This window comes from Diachasmimorpha longicaudata, chromosome 6 (assembly GCF_034640455.1).
Source record: "Diachasmimorpha longicaudata isolate KC_UGA_2023 chromosome 6, iyDiaLong2, whole genome shotgun sequence".
Classification (NCBI taxonomy): domain Eukaryota; kingdom Metazoa; phylum Arthropoda; class Insecta; order Hymenoptera; family Braconidae; genus Diachasmimorpha; species Diachasmimorpha longicaudata.
This window is the reverse complement of record NC_087230.1, coordinates 6617634-6635035: the sequence shown is the minus strand read 5'-3', so window position 1 is coordinate 6635035 and position 17402 is coordinate 6617634. Positions and strand designations below refer to the sequence as shown.

At 40.5% G+C, this 17402-nt stretch overlaps 2 protein-coding genes across 5 annotated transcripts in view; one reads left to right on the top strand and one right to left on the bottom strand.

Annotated features, from left to right (window-relative positions):
- LOC135163353 (arylalkylamine N-acetyltransferase 1-like) overlaps positions 1–17402 on the top strand; it is a 99962-nt gene that overhangs the window by 55523 nt on the left and 27037 nt on the right. The gene's annotated exons all lie outside the window — the stretch shown is intronic.
- LOC135163338 (box A-binding factor-like) overlaps positions 1–17402 on the bottom strand; it is a 33975-nt gene that overhangs the window by 14804 nt on the left and 1769 nt on the right. For all 4 annotated transcript variants that reach the window (XM_064122699.1, XM_064122697.1, XM_064122696.1 and 1 more), the window contains exons 2-3: positions 1789–2143; positions 543–1412 (exon numbers count right to left, since the gene is read on the bottom strand). In XM_064122699.1, the coding sequence (XP_063978769.1) occupies positions 543–1412; positions 1789–2143 (1225 nt within the window). The remainder of the gene's footprint in view (positions 1–542; positions 1413–1788; positions 2144–17402) is intronic.

Here is a 17402-nt window from a genome sequence, read left to right as displayed (position 1 = left end):
ATGGGCAAATATTTTCGCGCGGCACCCAAATGACGTGTACACTCCGCCCCTCTCTACCTCACCCTGTGTTTTTCCTCCACCCGCGCGAGGGATTATACGTGTCGGCACGGAAAAAAGAAAGCCCGGAAAATGCGTAAAAACCAGCGCCACTGGCGGCAACAGATTAAAAAACTTGGGGTGAAAATGAAAAATATCGACGAAGAACAGTAAAACAAATCCATCAATTGACGAGTTGAGCAATAAATCTCTTCTAACAAATTAAAAATATTAATTTTCTAGTATCGAGGCCTAACTCAACCCCCGAATTTTTCACTGTTGCAATAAAAATCCACTGAGACATTTCACTGATAATTTCAACAGCAAATTAATTGTCAAAAAAATATATTATCAGTAACAATAAACTTTGTCAATTAAACCAGACTTTATCTTCCGATAAACTATCACCATTATCGCTATTATCTAATTTTCACTCCACTATAATTACAAATGAAATTATCATTAAAATATCTCTCAATGGAGGTTTAATGGAACGACAGACTGACCTTAACGATCCACTGGGCGAGTGTGGAGTGGTTCCCTGTTCGTGTTCCTGATGGTGATGGGGAGTTCCCGCGGAATGATACATGGCATCGATATAGAGCTGATCGGAGACCCTGTCCCCCTCGAGAATATGCCCCTGGACATTGTTGGCAGGTGGTTGCATAGCCGTGAGATGGGTGAAATTCTGGAGTCTCCCCTGATCACTGGGGCTGTATCCACCCTCGTGCCGTTGCGGTGAATTTATTCCCTGATCGTCGTGAGGGCTTCTACTGGAGCCCGGCGAACTACCCGTCCTCACTGGTGGCGATACATCGCCAGCCCTCATCTGGTGCACGTAAGCATCCTCCGGTAAAACATCATCAATGTGATGATGACCACTGTCACTCGCGCCTCCAGTACCGGACGTTAAATTTTGAAATAAAACACCCAGGGGAAAATCACCACCCCTTGAATTTCTCATTGCCGCTGCAATAGCACTCAATCTCTCGTCAGTATTAATGTTATTGTGCTCGTCGAGATGACGATGCAAATGGGAATTGTGCTGATCCGGCATGTGCGATTGACTCTGGCTCGATGATGGCGAGAGTTGTTCAGTACTGTACCGTAACATTGTGCTGTGTGGCATGTGACTGGTAACTCGATTTCCCTCAGACGGTAGTGTTGCCTCGGACCCTCTGTGCTGGTTATCCCCTCCCTCGGGAATAGCTACCTCCGTACCAGCCCCACCGAGCTCCGTATAGTGATGAAGATCGTGGTGATGATTCTGGTGGAGGGAGACGACCTGCTGCTGTTGATGATGATGGCTCTGCTCCTCCTCTTCCTGCGGGTTGTCAACGCCTTCGTACACGGGGGATGAGGGGTGGAGGTAGGCCCTGGGGTGAGTAGATTTATTAGATTGGGGGAGAGGGTGACATTTATTGGCGTGGGGTGGTTGTGGGGAAATGGAGCATCATTTATTGCAAGTGAGAAATTAAATCCTTGAACAACTTTTTTATTTGAATAAAATAGCAAACTTTGGGCCTGACGGACCATTGAATTTTTTAAAAGCATTTTTTTACGAGGGTGGTATTTTTGGAAAGGCTTGACTCGCCGACAAAATTTTTGCAAATCATAAAGATTAAACAGAGCCAGATTAATGAATTAGCACTTTAAAAATAATTCCCTCACGATAAGAAAAAAATTATTGATCCCGAAAAGTAAACAATTTAATTAAGTGAATTGGTACTCGTCTCCAACACCTCAAATTACCTGTCATGAATGATGTGATGTCCAGAGTGATATCCCAATTGATGCAACGTGTACTCATTATTGCCATCATCCCCGTGCTCGGGTGCAACGAGTGAAATAGCGACGGGTTCGGGTGCACTCGGTTCCACTAGAGCGCCATTTTCAATTTCCGGTCGGACCGCCTCCAGCACGCCCACACTCTCCCCGCCATCCTCAGCATACTCAAGCTCATGCTCCTGCTGCTGCTGCTGTCTCAAGCACAGAACATTCACTTGCTCGCTTTCACTCTCGGCTTTTATCGCCCCCACGATGGCACTCGTCTCGCAACTTCTCTCGTCCTCCCCCACCAGTTGTCTCTCCACATATTCCAGGGCATCTTGGATTCAACAGACAGAGTCATCGATTTTTATTTTAATTATATGATTCTCGGTATCGAATGGTCATTGTCAATAGGTTCTTTAGGGGGACAGAAAAAATACTGTTGACTGTTTTATCGTTAAGTGGAAAAGGGAATTGTCTGAGCTCGTGGCAGACTTCGCAAAAATTATTTTCTCATCACACTGCGCTAAGAAATGGTTTTTAAAATATATATAATAATTCTTGCAAATATAATTACAGTAAATTTCGCCAGTTCAGCTGGAAAAATTATAAGAACTGGCTCAGCCCATATCCGATGACTATTAATTTATTTTTAATAAACGGCTTGACAAAAATCTCCGGATTTTAACATTGAGCTGACCTTATTGTCGCTGCCTAATCAAATTGGAAAGGTCAGTCTCACTCCCTGATAATCCCCAAACTCCCCCGATTCATAAATTTTTATTGAAAAATAATGTATTTTTATCCGACAAGCAGACCAACATCACTACCAATTCACCCGTGAATGTGAGCGCCGAATAACCCAAACAAAAATTTATTAAACTTTGTGCCTATCACTCGACCCCGATAAATCCTCAAAAATATTCATCACAACAAAGAACCCTCCATTCTAAATGAAATCATTATAGCCACTGCCCCGGTTTCTGCCACCCTCAGTGGGGAAGATTACCTAAATCCTATTATGTCAATATTAATTGTCCCCGAAATCTTCCAGCGTCATTAACTGAGACCTCGGCGGCACTTTCAACTCCCCGCGTCAATTATAAAACCTCAATTTCACGAATAAAAAAAAATTAAAAGACAGGGGTCAACTTAATTCTGATGTTCTGAAAATCTCGACAAACCCCACACTGTCCTCTCCACACTGTGAATTCCGCCCACAACAGCAGATCCCAAGAGATATGAATGAAGCCCTTTATCTCACGCGTTCAACGACAATATTCATCCCCTCATAAAAATATTTTTTTCATTCAGAAGTTGAAAAAAAATGAAGAAATAAAATAGAACGGAGAAAATAAAAAAACCAGTGAACAAGGCAATCGTTGTGAGAAGTAGACAGGAAAAAACTCAGGCTATAGGATATTTTGAGGTGCAGGAGGTGCGAAGTTCCCGGCGATAAGGGCCCAGGTGTCTTCTCCCCCTTCTTCAGAGTCCTCCAGCTTTCGTAAACCGTTGGACTCGTACAAATAAAGCACAACAAACGAAAAATAGGAAAATTCTAATAGCTTTGCTAGATTCTATCTATCCGAATCCTTACGTCACGACTAAACAACGAGAGACGTAACAGTTGGTTATAGTACGACAAGTGAGTGCTATGATAGCTTCTGGAGTAGAAACTAGAGATAGCAGGCAATCGTTCAAGTTCATTCATCCCGGGCGCAAAATGATAGGCTAATCTACCTCATTCTTTCTGTGCAAGTTGTAACGTAATGATTTTAACACTTGAGTTATTGCCGTAATGATGTGGTGGAGGGGATAATGCGACGAGTTTTGTTGGTGACTAGGATGCCAATACAGATTTGTTGGCGATAGGAACATTATTTTCGATTCATTGAGTGTGATTTTGCGAATGATAAATTGTCGTTGAATTTTTTAGCTACAATAAATAATAAAAATGCTTATGAAAAAATTTATTGAGATCCGATACAGCAGAATGCGTCAATCTATGATGAGTAAGTCCCGAGAATTTCTCGGTTTCAATTCTCAGGAATCCAATGCACTTAAAATTCCTCGAATATTTGCAGTTATTTATACATGCGGTTTTGCGACGAAAATTAACTACACTAAACGGTACATAATAAAATCTCTGTCATATGTATGACTTGACATCGCCGAATGGAATGCACACTAAGCGTCGATGCAATCAATCACCTAGTAATCCAATCTTGATGGCTATCACTCAGTCTCAGGTTCACTAATAACAATAAATAAATTATGCAAGTGCGGCTGAAGACGAGAAGATCCATCTGATAATTTAAACAAATTTAGTATCATATTCACCCTTCATATTTCTTTTCAAATGTCAATGAACAATTATAAAACCATATCATCCAGTTCTGTCGTTTATTTACAAACTGCGATTAACTGTTTTTTCATATAAAAATTGCGTTTCATATTGAGTGGTTAGATATTTTTTCAATAAATCTTCCTTCTGGAGTATCCAGTGGATGTTTCGAGTGATAGGTGTGGCAACAGAGCATCCCCAGAGTGCGATTTGTTATTTACCACTGGTTTTGTCTTAAATGTTATTTTTTCCTTTTGCCTGGTACATTTTTCAGGCACGAGTCTCGTCGTAAAACCAGCAAATATCCCTCTGGGGGATTTGTGGCATGTGTTTGCGGCCACAGTACAGCTGAAGGGGCTCTGTTCTCGAACCTCTCCCCCTCCCCTTCCCCCACCGCCCCTTGCAGCACGTGTGCGTCCCACTGCATTCGCAACTTCCACTAAATGTCACGTTTTCATAGTTAATGGTAATTAGATGATTTTTATGCTAGAATCCATTCGGTGATTTATTCCTCGAGACTCCGACCCTTGTGTCCACACGGGTCACTGAGAGTTGCCTCATAACGTCTTTGAATTTCGAACGACTTTCTTATCTCTATTCAAATATTTTTGTGCTTTTTATTCTATTTTTTTCTCATTCGGGTTCAGTCTCATTTTTTTTTCATGGAACGCGATGAATGACTTTTTTCTGTGATTTTTTGTTAATTTATTTCAGCCGTAATGGCGGAATAAACGTTAATATTATTTCGTTGGATATCTCCACTTTTTTTAGTTGCATTTTTTTTTTCATTGAACTCTCTTATCTCTCTGGAATTTTTTACTGTTTTTCATTCAATTTTCCCTTCGATTGGTGCAATCGCATTTTTTCTCTTCTTCTCTACAGTATTTTTCATAATTTGATTTCTCTGGTATTGGTAAAATCGTAATAATAGTCTCTGATTCCATTTCTCCACTGCGTCGATCATAAATCATCGTGATCGCGAGATCGATGAACTATCACGGAATAATAAAAATTTGCGGTGAACAAATATCAGCCAGTGATTAATTTGAAATGTTGAAATGCAATTAAAATGAACGACAGGGAGAGCGAGCGGGGGCGTTGCAGAGAGATGCGGACACGGAGTGATGGAACAATGTGGTTGAAAAAACAAGGAGCTGTACATGAGTGGAAATTTCGTGACGTCATTGTATTCTTTCGAAGTTTATTGTGGAATTTATGTGGCACTGGTCGAGCTCTCGATTATGCGACGATCCGTGACGAACTATGGACTCGACGCTCTGCTCAATCCCTCCGTTATTTCATTTCTTTCGTGATTCTGCATTTTCGCTTTGTGAGGGACGGAAGGAGCAGTATCGTCGGAAAAAAGGCGAGATCATCGGCCTTTAAAATTTACTAAAATTTTAAACAAGTTTTTTTTTGAAAATTGACAGAATTTTGGCAAAATAATTTTTTTCAATTTAATTTTAATCGATCCCCGATTCACGGGGTTTGATGAGTAAAAATATTTTTGCTTTTAACCAGAACTATTTGATTCGATGACCATTACACAAAGTCATTGCTGATGAAGTTATCTTCTTTAATTAATTAGTAGTAAATAATTCTCGATAATTCCGCGGTTATTATCCTCAGAATATATTAATCACGCTTCCTGGAATGCTCGTAAGGACAGTTATAGTTGCGCTGTCCTCCAGAAATGGTGCGAAACGCAATAAAAATCTACCCTCCCTCAATTTTTCCAACTCTCAGTCTCGTATACCTCCACGACTTGTAAATTGGTAACAAATTCCTGTAAAACACGTATTACCAAGACAAATGGCCCACAAATGTCTGGGTTTGAGGTGCCCCCGCTGATTTTATAACCACTTGACAACCTATTCTGGGTCATTTTCCACGTTAGTTGCACCTAAAAAGCAACTTTTTATCAAAATTTCCTCGAGTCTCACTCATTCAGGAGTTGTAAATGTTCGATACTCCTCTTAAATCACTCAGAATCACCCTTTAGACGTAATTAATGGCTCCTCAAGAGTCCAATGAAACCTCCGAAAAAGGAAAGAGCCGATAAAAAAAGGGGAATCGTTAACTTTACGGTTTTTATGTATTTTCAACGATGTGTCGGGATTAGGATATTTTTTTTGACTGAGAGGGAGAGGGCCGTTTTTTGTCGGGGACCTGCTGCTCTCGTTTCTCTCGCCCCGTTCTTCAGCAGGTCCACGAGTGCCCTCGGGCCCTTCCTCGAAATCTATCCGTCATTCTAGTGTTCTCAATGTCAAGAGGGGTTAACCTTTCCCATATGGGGGTGTCGACGCACTGTCTGGGAGTCGAAAGCGCCACAACGTCTGCAAAAAATCATCAGCTACTCGCTGATTATTTTTGGAGATTATCATCACCGATGTTTAGCGATAGAATGAAAAAAAAAATACGGGTTCCTCTGAGGGAAATTAATAAATTAGTCTATCTATTGCGATATAATTAATTGAGTTACATGAAGGGAATTATTTATCAATTTTTGAAAAAGTCCATTAAAACCCTGAGTAAAATTAATTATTTTTTTGTACGGATGTGTCTCATATACCTAAAAACAATATCTTCATCTCAGAATTTCGTTACTCTTGTTCAAGATAAATTTTTTCAATTTTTTCTTCAGATGAAAAAAATCCAATATTCAGAGACGGTCACTAACCCGTTATCTTAACGACTCGCTAGACTCCCGTATTATCTGGAACCCTATTATAAACAAATCATGATCCATTGGTTATTCGTGGTGTTATCGGTGCACCCAATAACGAGACAAAATCATAATCTGTTATTTTTTCTCAACAATGAACGGTCGAAGGAATAAACCGCTGAGACGGGCTTTTTTATTCGGCTTATTAATTGCTTGGGGAGCCGCCTGTGATTTTATTTTTCCCTGTTTGTATTTCTGGGGGTTCGGGGTAAACACTTACACCTCCGAGAAACACAAGTTTCCTTTTTTATAACCCAGCTGGCAGTACCGGAACGTTTCAATGCCAGAGCAAATATCGCACGAATGAATCCGTTTCTTCAGTCTCTCTTCCCTTTTACTCCTCCGTCTCACTGAGTCATTAAGAGCGGAGGAAACAATCCCCCTCGGAAGAGTACACAGGAAGTCAAGCGTGAAAGTGAAAAAATTTCCACGATTCTCGAAAAATTAAATTTATTTCAAAATCAGAGCCGAAAATTAGAATTCACCGGGTGGAAAGGAGTGTCTGTTGTTTGGTCCATTTTTCCCCGAGTGTCTGGGTATCACGTTGCCCCATTTATTCCCGTTTTCAGGGGCTTTTCAACGGCCCGTTCAGACCCATTAGTACTCCTTCGACCCGAAAAGCCGAGAGTGGAGAAAAAATATGAGGAAAAAAAATCTTATCATCCTCCCCAACTCAATTTTGCTCATAAATAATCTGCATTTTCTCCTCCCTCAATTTTTTACTATTATTTTTTCGATCTGTGGTCTTGTTAATCCCCCATTTTTTTCTATTTTTCTCACGATGAATTAAACTCGAGAAATTCGTTACATTTTTTTTTGGGTGACATTTTTATAAGTGATGGCATCGTCTCACTGGTTCGAGAAAATCATTGGTAATTTCCTTCTCATGTCAATGAAATTTATCAAACAGAATAATGATAATTCAAAATTTAATCAAAATACATATGATTACGTAAAACTAAAATATATTATTCCAAAAAAATATTCCGTGCACCTCTCCAGAGAAGAAAAACTTAACAGCCACTTATGATAATTCAAATAATCTCCCTGACATGCCATTTTTTCACCCAATTTCACCAGCTGGATGATGATGCTGTGAACAAACGTAACACAGACAGCGTGGCGTAACCGGAGTTGTCCCAGCAGGGCGTCCCTTCCCTTCCCCCGAATCAAGAAACAAGTGTCTTCCCCGCCATCGCAATTTAAGCGCCACGAACCGACCCCCGTTAGATAATTAACGATCCACTGTGAAACAACAACTCCCAGGCGCCATGTACTCCAGGCGGTGGCTTTGTCCCCGATGATCTCTCAATCTCCAAAAATTCAAGTTTCCCCCAGCGAATGCAACAAGTCGATGTCAAGTGAACCGTTGAGTGGAATATGGGATGATATAGGGTACAGTCAAGTGTCATAAATCAATCGTCTGGGTGGAGGGGTCACCGCTGTGACCCGGAGTATTTTTCCCCGTCGAGACCTGGAGGAAAAATGGGACAATTAAAGTACTCAGGGTAAACGCCCTTTGACTCTTTAAATTCAACGAAAAAAGCGATTTATCTATCAATTTATTTATTCACTCGTTAATTTATAATTAAAAGAATTCCCCAAGGGTTTAATTATCCATCCGAAAATACGAGAGCCGTCAAAACGAAAGAGTTAGCAGAACCAAGTCAAATATTATTCAAAAACAATTTAGTTTAGACCCTGACCTGATCCCAAAACCTCTTGAAACTTCCCCAAAGCCCAGAATGTGACTCTTGACTTCACGTGGACGAGCTCCTCGAGTCGCCTGAATATCATCCACTGACCCACTCCACTTGCCTATCTCCATGCTTCCCGACCGCTCTGACACACGTCCAGTGCAAACAAATACAAACCGAAAAGCCACGAAATATGAGCGAATTGTTTGCTCCAGTGGGAGAACGTTTTCTTGTGTGTGGTACACAGGATTAAAACACTCCGGAGTGGTTTAAATTCCGAAAAATCCGCATCCTATAAACAATCTTCCGAGTCGAGATCAAAGAACTGCATTGAGACGGGGGACAAATAAATGTTTAAAGCTCAAACAATATTTTTTCACGGACGAATGCGGGGGAAATTCTCTTATTGCATCAGTAAATATGAGAAGAATTATTGAAGCTTTTGCTTTAAAATAAACTGAGATAAATAAATCAATAAAATTTACGCGAAAGTGACGTAATTTCCGAGTGAGAATGAAGGTCCGATGAAAATGAAGTAATTTAACGCAACGTAATTTGGGGTTCGATCAAAATTACGCATTTAATTTTGAAAATTTGTAAAATCTCACGCGGCATCTTTCATACAACAGAAATCTCCCCTAATTACGTAATTACGAGACCATTATGGCCCGGACTTATCCCCCTATTGGCAGTTGTGTTCCACCATTACCACTATTTGCGAAAACGTCTGAACGCAAATTAATCCGGGGGATAATATTACGGCTCTTGCGGTTTTCCAAAGCAGATGAATAAACGCACTCTATGCCACACCATAAATACGTAATCCTGTGCAACAAAGCACCGCCAGTAAAACAATAACGAGGTAAATATTTGCCGTCGTCCTCTTGACAGAGCGTTTTCACCACTTCATAATGGTCCTTCGTCTCTGGGTGAAGGGTACGACAAGCCGACGCCAGAGGAGACACGAAATTTTTGGCGGGTGATATTTATTCAATTGAAAAAATACATTTTAAAAATTTATGTCGATCTCATCACTCCACCGAAGAAGCGCTGGTGGTTTTGCACCTCCAGGCGGGCAAAACAAGTGATAATTGGGGGGTTGCGTCAGCCGAAAAAAAATTTATCAATTGAATGAAATCGAATACATTAATCAACGCTCAGAAAAAATGTTGAAGGGTCAGATAAATGCTAAATAAACATCTTATTTATTCTAATCACGTCATTTCCTTGTCTAGGAAGTGAAGTAATACATGAAAGCTCCTATCAATGTAACGAGAACATGCGTTTTACTTCACTCACCGCAAACTTAAGGAAACAGAACAGGGTCAGGACATCCCATGGTGAATAAAACGTCTGCCCCTTATCGCCGAAATTTATGGATGGCACGTAGACAACCAGGAGGGCGTCGACACCAGCCTGATAACACAAATGAACTCCAAATATTCAGAATAAACCCCCCCCCCCCAACACCAGGCGAAGCCCACGAGTACAGACCATCGACCAGTTGAACAGAAAAAAAAAAATTTCTTCTTCATTCTCTCATTTTTTTTCATTTTTTATTCCTCGAGGCGCAGATTTTGTTATCGCGCTGGGCCAGGAGTCCAGAAGACCGGATGTCCGTTTACTCCAGGATGTGACGTCAGGCGTACACTAGAAACCGAGAGAGAATTGTTGGGGCTGTGTCCACTGCTCGCAAGCGTTCCCCTCTCGGTATACAAACCAGGTAGTTGTGGATTTTTTTTTTCTCACATTCATTTCTTCTTACTCTCTCGAATGTATTCCGTGAATCAAGTGTACAAAGGGAAAAATAAGAAATCGAGTTCGCGGCGTTGATCGGGCGAATTAAATCGGAGGCTCCAACGTCAACAGATGATAATTTTGCATTTTTAGTGGAGATTTCAAGTCGTTAAATTTTTTTATTGACCGGAAATGCAGACTATCAATCGAAGATGGAATAGACCGAGGGAAAAGTGTTTGTTTTTTCCATTTTTCACTTATCTTTCGCTACAAATTTCTCAAGAAAAAAAAATAATAAATAACAAATTGAGGACCATAAGACAGCCTCGCGCTTTTTGTTTAATTCCTCTTCATGAGAAAAATTAATAGATCGAGGAAGACAAGTTCATTTCACGAAGCACAGATGGCATCAGTTCGTCGAACAGTCAACGTATTGTTTAACATTTCCACGGCATACATTGCCCACGCTTTTTATTATTTCTCCTCGTGCACCACAATTCACTCGCAGCACGTATTTATTTCAAAGCTCATACATGCGCACACGAGCTCATAACATTCTGAATGTGACTCTCTGCGCGTCAGGGAACTCATGGCTATTTTATTTCAGAAGGAATAGGGTTTGGGAAATTAATTAGAAATCCGCGGGATTGACAAGGGAGCGCGATCGAGGGTCATTGAACGCTCTCAGTTATTTCGATTTTTCATCGATTGAATAATTTTTTTTGTCGCGCACGGTGAACAAGTGGAGGCAACAGGTCGTGCTGGGAAGGTGGAAACAATCAATGTACTTGAGACGTTTCCTTATGGAACTCATAAAATATCGTACGGTAGTTCACCGGGAATTGCTAACTCAGTGGTTCTCAAGATCAAAGTCTTACGGCGAATGGTAATTTTGGGGGAGAAGGCGATTTAGTGATTCGTTCTGGAAATTTTGGATGCAGTGGTGACATTAGTGGAAAAAAAAATTCATAAATTATTTCTTCCGAGAGATCATGCGAATACCCGACCCCTCAATTTGTTTTGACAAGCCAATTCCACTCGCCTGCGCACGAGTGATAGAGCAAAGTCTCTCGGGGGCGTTTACAGGGAGGCGGATTTCTCCCTCTGAATTTCTCGTGAGACCCTGCAGTCGTGCTGCGTGCAGCAGTATCTGGCACTCGAAAAACGCGGCACCTCCGGTGTCTCCACTTTGTCAGGACTAATCGATTCGTTACCACACGCCCAGATGTTAGGACAACAAGGGGCAACAACTTCTAGGAACCCAGGGGGTGTCACCGAGATGTTGGGCTCAAATTCATTAATTTTTACATTCGAATTGGCACTGACATTTATGGAGATGAGGGATGTTGCGAGGATGGGCCAACTCAGGCGTTTTATTGTTGTTCATTTTTTTTCGTGCAGATAACGCAATGTTTTTCAAATCAGGTTGAACGCATCGTGAAAATTTATGCATTTGCATAAAAAAAAGATCAGCTGAAACGATTTATTTCTTGAAATAAAATTTCCATTAGAAGCGAATAGAATTATTTAGTGCGACTGTTACAATTGATTATTTATGAATCAGAAATTAATAAATTAATTATTCCAATAAATTCCTCAGTTTCAAATATGTAATTTCCCAAAAAAAAAAATTCTCCCCCCACCTTCCCAGTCTCTACAAATCCTGCAGCGAGTTACAGTTCCCCTGTAATTTTTATGCAGCTGAGTAACCCGCGTAGTCGTACCCACGAATTGATAAGAACAAAAACATTATTTTCCCAGGCTAAATAGTAACAAAACGGAAACGTGACGTTGGTACCCATTCGCGCGGGGCTCGTGGTGGCCGTAGCCCAGGGAAACCGCACACAATGTACATGAAATAAAGCATAAGGAATGAAAAAAAAAATTGTGAGTAACGAGTGCGCTCATTTGGATGCCCCTATGCGGGCGCGTTATCAGTATGAAAAAGCAGAGGTCCCCTGTCCCGAGGCGCAACCCACTTTGTGCCCTCCCTCGGAGAGGCCCATGCGATTATTTGAAACGGTGCTAATTATGCTGGACGAGGACATCATACGCTTGTTCATGCGCAATTTATTTTTTACTTTTTGTGTTGATGGGATTTAACGAAAAGTCACTGAATAAATGTCGACATTTCCCAGCAGTAAATTCACTAATTATAATTGCACGTGATTTTTTTAATGAGAAAAAGTCGAAGTGATATTATTGACTGACAAAGTCATCGCAGGAACAATTTGGCACAAGTTGATTGCAAAATATCATTTAGATATTTATGGTGATGTTATTTTTATTTTGGAAGAATTAGATCTCGTTTCATTGATTATGATCTGTCGAAAAAATTACGCAATCCATGACTTGTTATTCCTATGGTCACGAAAAATCGTCGCAAGGAAAGTGGTGGCGACAGAAACAGGAGCTTGACTGAACGGAGAGGGAAATGCAACAATGCCGTGGTTTATCTTCACGTCCTTGGCTAATCTCTTGTGCCCGCAGAGATTACTCTATCACAGTCATACAGGGAGGCGTGACACAGACTGACAGCTTCTAAAACCTGACCTAGACTCAATCGCCAAAACAAGAGGCCCAACGACACCCCAAAATTCCGGAGAAAAAAGTTTCATTTCAAATTGGGGCTCTTGCAACGAAAAAAATCGTGAGAGGATGAATTATGTTATGATAATTAATAGAATTCGGTAACTCTCGGTTTCAAAATATTGTCCAGCTTGTTTTGATTCACTGAAACAATTATTCTACCTGACCAACTGCAGTTGCATCAAATTATTTATTATATTCATTGGAGAAGAATGAGTTATTGACTTGAAAAAAACATGTTTTTCCCATCGACCTCTAGACCTCTTCGTATTTGTTCCGAATTTCCTTCATTACTTTTTCCCCCAATGCGTCAGCACCGAGTAAACACCCTCCCTCCCATATTTGATTAGCGAGAAATGTCCAAAAAAAGGTGACAGACACCCTCTGCTCGTAAATCACTGTGAATTTTCTAATCTAATCTCTGTGGAGTGCAGGGAGAGGAGGAGAAAACAACAAAAAAATCATCTAGGGGAGACTCCAGTAGCTCTGAACGCGGAGGAATCGCTTCGGTTACGCCTCTCGAATCCCTCGATTCCCTCCGTACGTTGGCATCGCCCTCACTTGAATCGAGTAACCGTATGTGCGTCACACCGAACGATATCGCGACTCGAAGCGATACCTTATCTGAACTAGTTGCACACTAACCAGGGGCTCTCAATGTCATGATTTTCAGCTCCAACTGGCTGAGTCTTTCCTCAACGCGTAGAAAAGTCGTCCAATAACCGCAGCGGTCGGACAAAACTAACTTGATTTGTAATTAACAATCGATTGTTGATTTGTCGTTTTCAACGGACGGAATCCAATGCCTTTCGTTGGACCATTTAATGAAGGAAAAAAATTTGTTAATGGAATGGGAGTTCATGGAATTGTATCGATTCCCCTATTTTTGCTTTCGCTTCATATTTCAGTGAATGAACACTCAATTAAATCAAATTCAGTTCAGCGAGAGAAAATTCCGTCGTACAGTGACTCACGTGTTCTTTGATAAATTAAACGACACCGCTTGTATATAAAACGTGACGGTATTTTTTTACAAGTCGGCCAGATGGTGTCTTATATCGGAAGTCCGGGGATTGGCAATCGATGACAGATTTTATTAATGAGGGGAATATTCATCTTGAATCATTCATGGGGAGTCTCGTTCCGAGAAATTTTCTGTTAAATATTTTTGGGTACAATCGTGACCTGATCACCGATCAGCGGATGGATAGGTCCATGAAACATCCAGTTGATCTATCGATAACTCCCGACATTTCCAGAATCCACTGATTACATAAAAAACCTGATAACAATTCACGCAATTCCCTTTAAAAAAATCTGAGGAATTAAACTTTTCCGTGATTTTTATTTAAAATCGGGGAAATTTTCGGCACCAGTGGTCATCCTTATCAGAGCCATCAGATAAAATTTCCATATCGACAGGTAAATTATCAGTTAATGAATGGCCAGTTCCCTAATTTTTCCAAAATATTTCCCACCGGGTGACAAAATGACAAATGAATACTGAAAATATTTGTACCTGAGCAGTTCAGTGGGTCCACCGATGATGATATAAAAACCGTAACATCTTGGCACCTGTTAAGCTCAGAGAAGCCGTACAACTCGGCAAAAGTGCGACTGGATATGAACTAGACGCATTATGGACTCGAAGTCATCGGGGCATATAAGCGAACCAACGATATCAGGTCCCTGAGATAACTCATATCGCACGTAGTAATAATGCTACGGCCATGTCCAACCGTATTTCGCGCTTTCAAGATAGAAGGCCCATGTGCAATGTAAGTCAGAGATATCGTTGTACAGGCATTTGACTGAGTGTTGGTGCATTATCACTCGGTATTTTATGAAATCAGTCAGTTTGTGCCGCGGGACGTTTTACTCTTGACACTCAGTTGGCTTGTGGACACTGAGACACGTGGCTTTTACATTTTTTGGGGAATTAAAATGTTCCTCACGTGGAGACGAGTGCGAATCATTCCGCGATTAGCTGATGTGATACTAACGTATCTCGAAGCACGAGGAAGTTGGATTAAATTTAATGTTTGCTTCAGGAAGATCGGATGGAGCAACAAATTGTTATTTTTTTGGGGATTAAAACTGACCTCTTGCGGGGTCGAGTGCCTGTGGGATGGGTAGATGGGGAAGGTGATGACGGGGGTGATGATGGGGTTCGTGCTACATGCGAAAGCGGTTGTGAGAGGCCGCCTGGTGATAACCTTTTTCGAACGGTTGAATATACCGAAATTGTCCGATAGTTCGATCAAAAATATCGACGATATATTTGAAATATACATTTTTTTCTAAAATCTTCGTAAAGTTCAAACAAATGTAAAGACATTTTTTGACAGAAAGTTCCTATAAATATTTTTTTGATATTTTTTCTGTCAACTTTGTCCACCAGTTTTTAGAAACACAATGCAACATCATTTCCACTAATTCTTCGTTTACCAATAAATTTGTTTTGACAATTTGAATGATTCACTGGTTCTTATGTATTCGCACATGATCGAACGTCACGCAAACGCATGCACATTCCACGGAAAATGCTGAAGTGGAGGATTATGTGGATTTGTGTGCAATGGAACAACTCGGTTAACATTGGAGGTAGTTTTGGGGAACTGCGGGGATGGAAGGGCCATCAGGACCTGTGGAATTTGACCCTGAGGGTGTTTCGCATGGGGTGGCGGTGAGAGAGGGTCGCGTGAGTCAACGTCTGCTCCCGCAGACTTTCATTTTCATCTGAGGGAAAAGTCCATGATCGTTTCGACAATGGAACAGAAGCCACTCAGGGACAAACAGCGAAGAGATAAGAGCTGGACCCGGGTGGACGTGCGGTCAGGGGTCCGTTGAAGGATGAGACGCAGGCAGGAAGGAGAGAATTGTACATTTTTTTAAGAGAGGGTGATTGGAGGAGAACAATGTTGTTGTTTTGTTGAAAATGATGAGATTTTTAAACGTTAAATTTAATTTTAATGTGAGATGTTTTACCAGTGAAACAAAAAAAATCGAAGAATTCATAATTTCGCCGCAAACATAATTTAATTCAAGAAAAATTTGAAGGAGAGTTCAAAGAGTTGAGTATCACTGAATAGTGCATTCATGCATTTATCCCCGATGCACGATGACGTAAAACACGAGTTTGGGGGAAGGCGGAGCAAAACACGCGGATAGGTAGTGGCTGTCTGATTCCGTGAACGAACCGCTATCCTCAAACCCAACGCCGCCATTTACGATTTAATAAACACTCGATGATCCCTCGCATTCTGCAAAACAGCGAAAAAGGGGAATAAAAATAACAACGAGTTTTTCATTGAAGAGACCAGGAAAATCTTATCAGTCGACATTCGTTCTTTTGCGGAGTATAAATATCATTCTGCAGACAGGAATCTTTCTGTTCTCAAGGATGTGGTTCTCCTCGCGTCCGCCTCACAATGAACATAAAATAAATGCTTTTATTTTGAGGAAATTATGAAGTAGAAAGGAGAAATTCACTCTTACATTTTTAGTAATAACCAAGCCAACAAAATATTGCATACAATGTCGAAATATCTCTGAATCCATCAGGTCTATGAAAAAAGTCCATATACAATTTTTTGTGGGGAATTTGATAAGCTTCAGAAATGATATTATCATTTTTTATGATAAAACCAATAGTTTTGGAGATACAAGGGGGGTAATCATCGAAGCTTTTGACAGATATCACAATGCAAAACTTTTGCGCAAGATATTCCGGAAATATCTCGAAATATATCGAGTTTATGATGAAAATTTATAGAGCATTTTTTGTAGGACATTTCAGGGGCCTTAAAAAAGGTCTTATCACTTTTCTCGATAAAACTGAGCACTTGAGAGATACAACCAAATGACCGGGTTCGCTGACGCGTTTGAATTTATTTTCGAGGATTATAAAAATAAGTAGAATGAGCAGACGCCGACGCCTTGGACGGCATGATTTAATGAATCGTTTACGTGAACCCTGACTTTTGTTACGGACGACCCCGACGTGATCATTTCCACTGTCCAACGGCCCCAGGGACTGATAACGACCAAGTAAGCACTCAAAAATTCCAAGAGGTCGTTAAAAATTTCATTTCTAAATTATAAAGATTTTATTCTACATCTCTAAGTATATCGAAATACATCTTTGGATATTTTCACCATATCATTAATTATGTAATCTGATATTCTTGGCATATCACGTGATCTCCGGCTGTTAAAAAACAAGACAATAAAAAAAATGCCAGAATCTTGCTGCTCTAGCTGAAGACGCCAACTTCTTGTAAACACGACGATTGCAACATTCACAAAAGTTCCATTTTACTACATTTATAATTTTGCAAAGCCCTCAATCCTTGGGGAGTAATGATAACGCGGACGGATGAGATGGGATTTATTTAAAAAATTTTCCAATATCGATGTTTGGCAATAAATTTTTTTTTCGTCATTTTCATTTACTTATTGTCTTCGCAAAAAAAAGTTTGACATCTATAGTGAAGGAAAAACG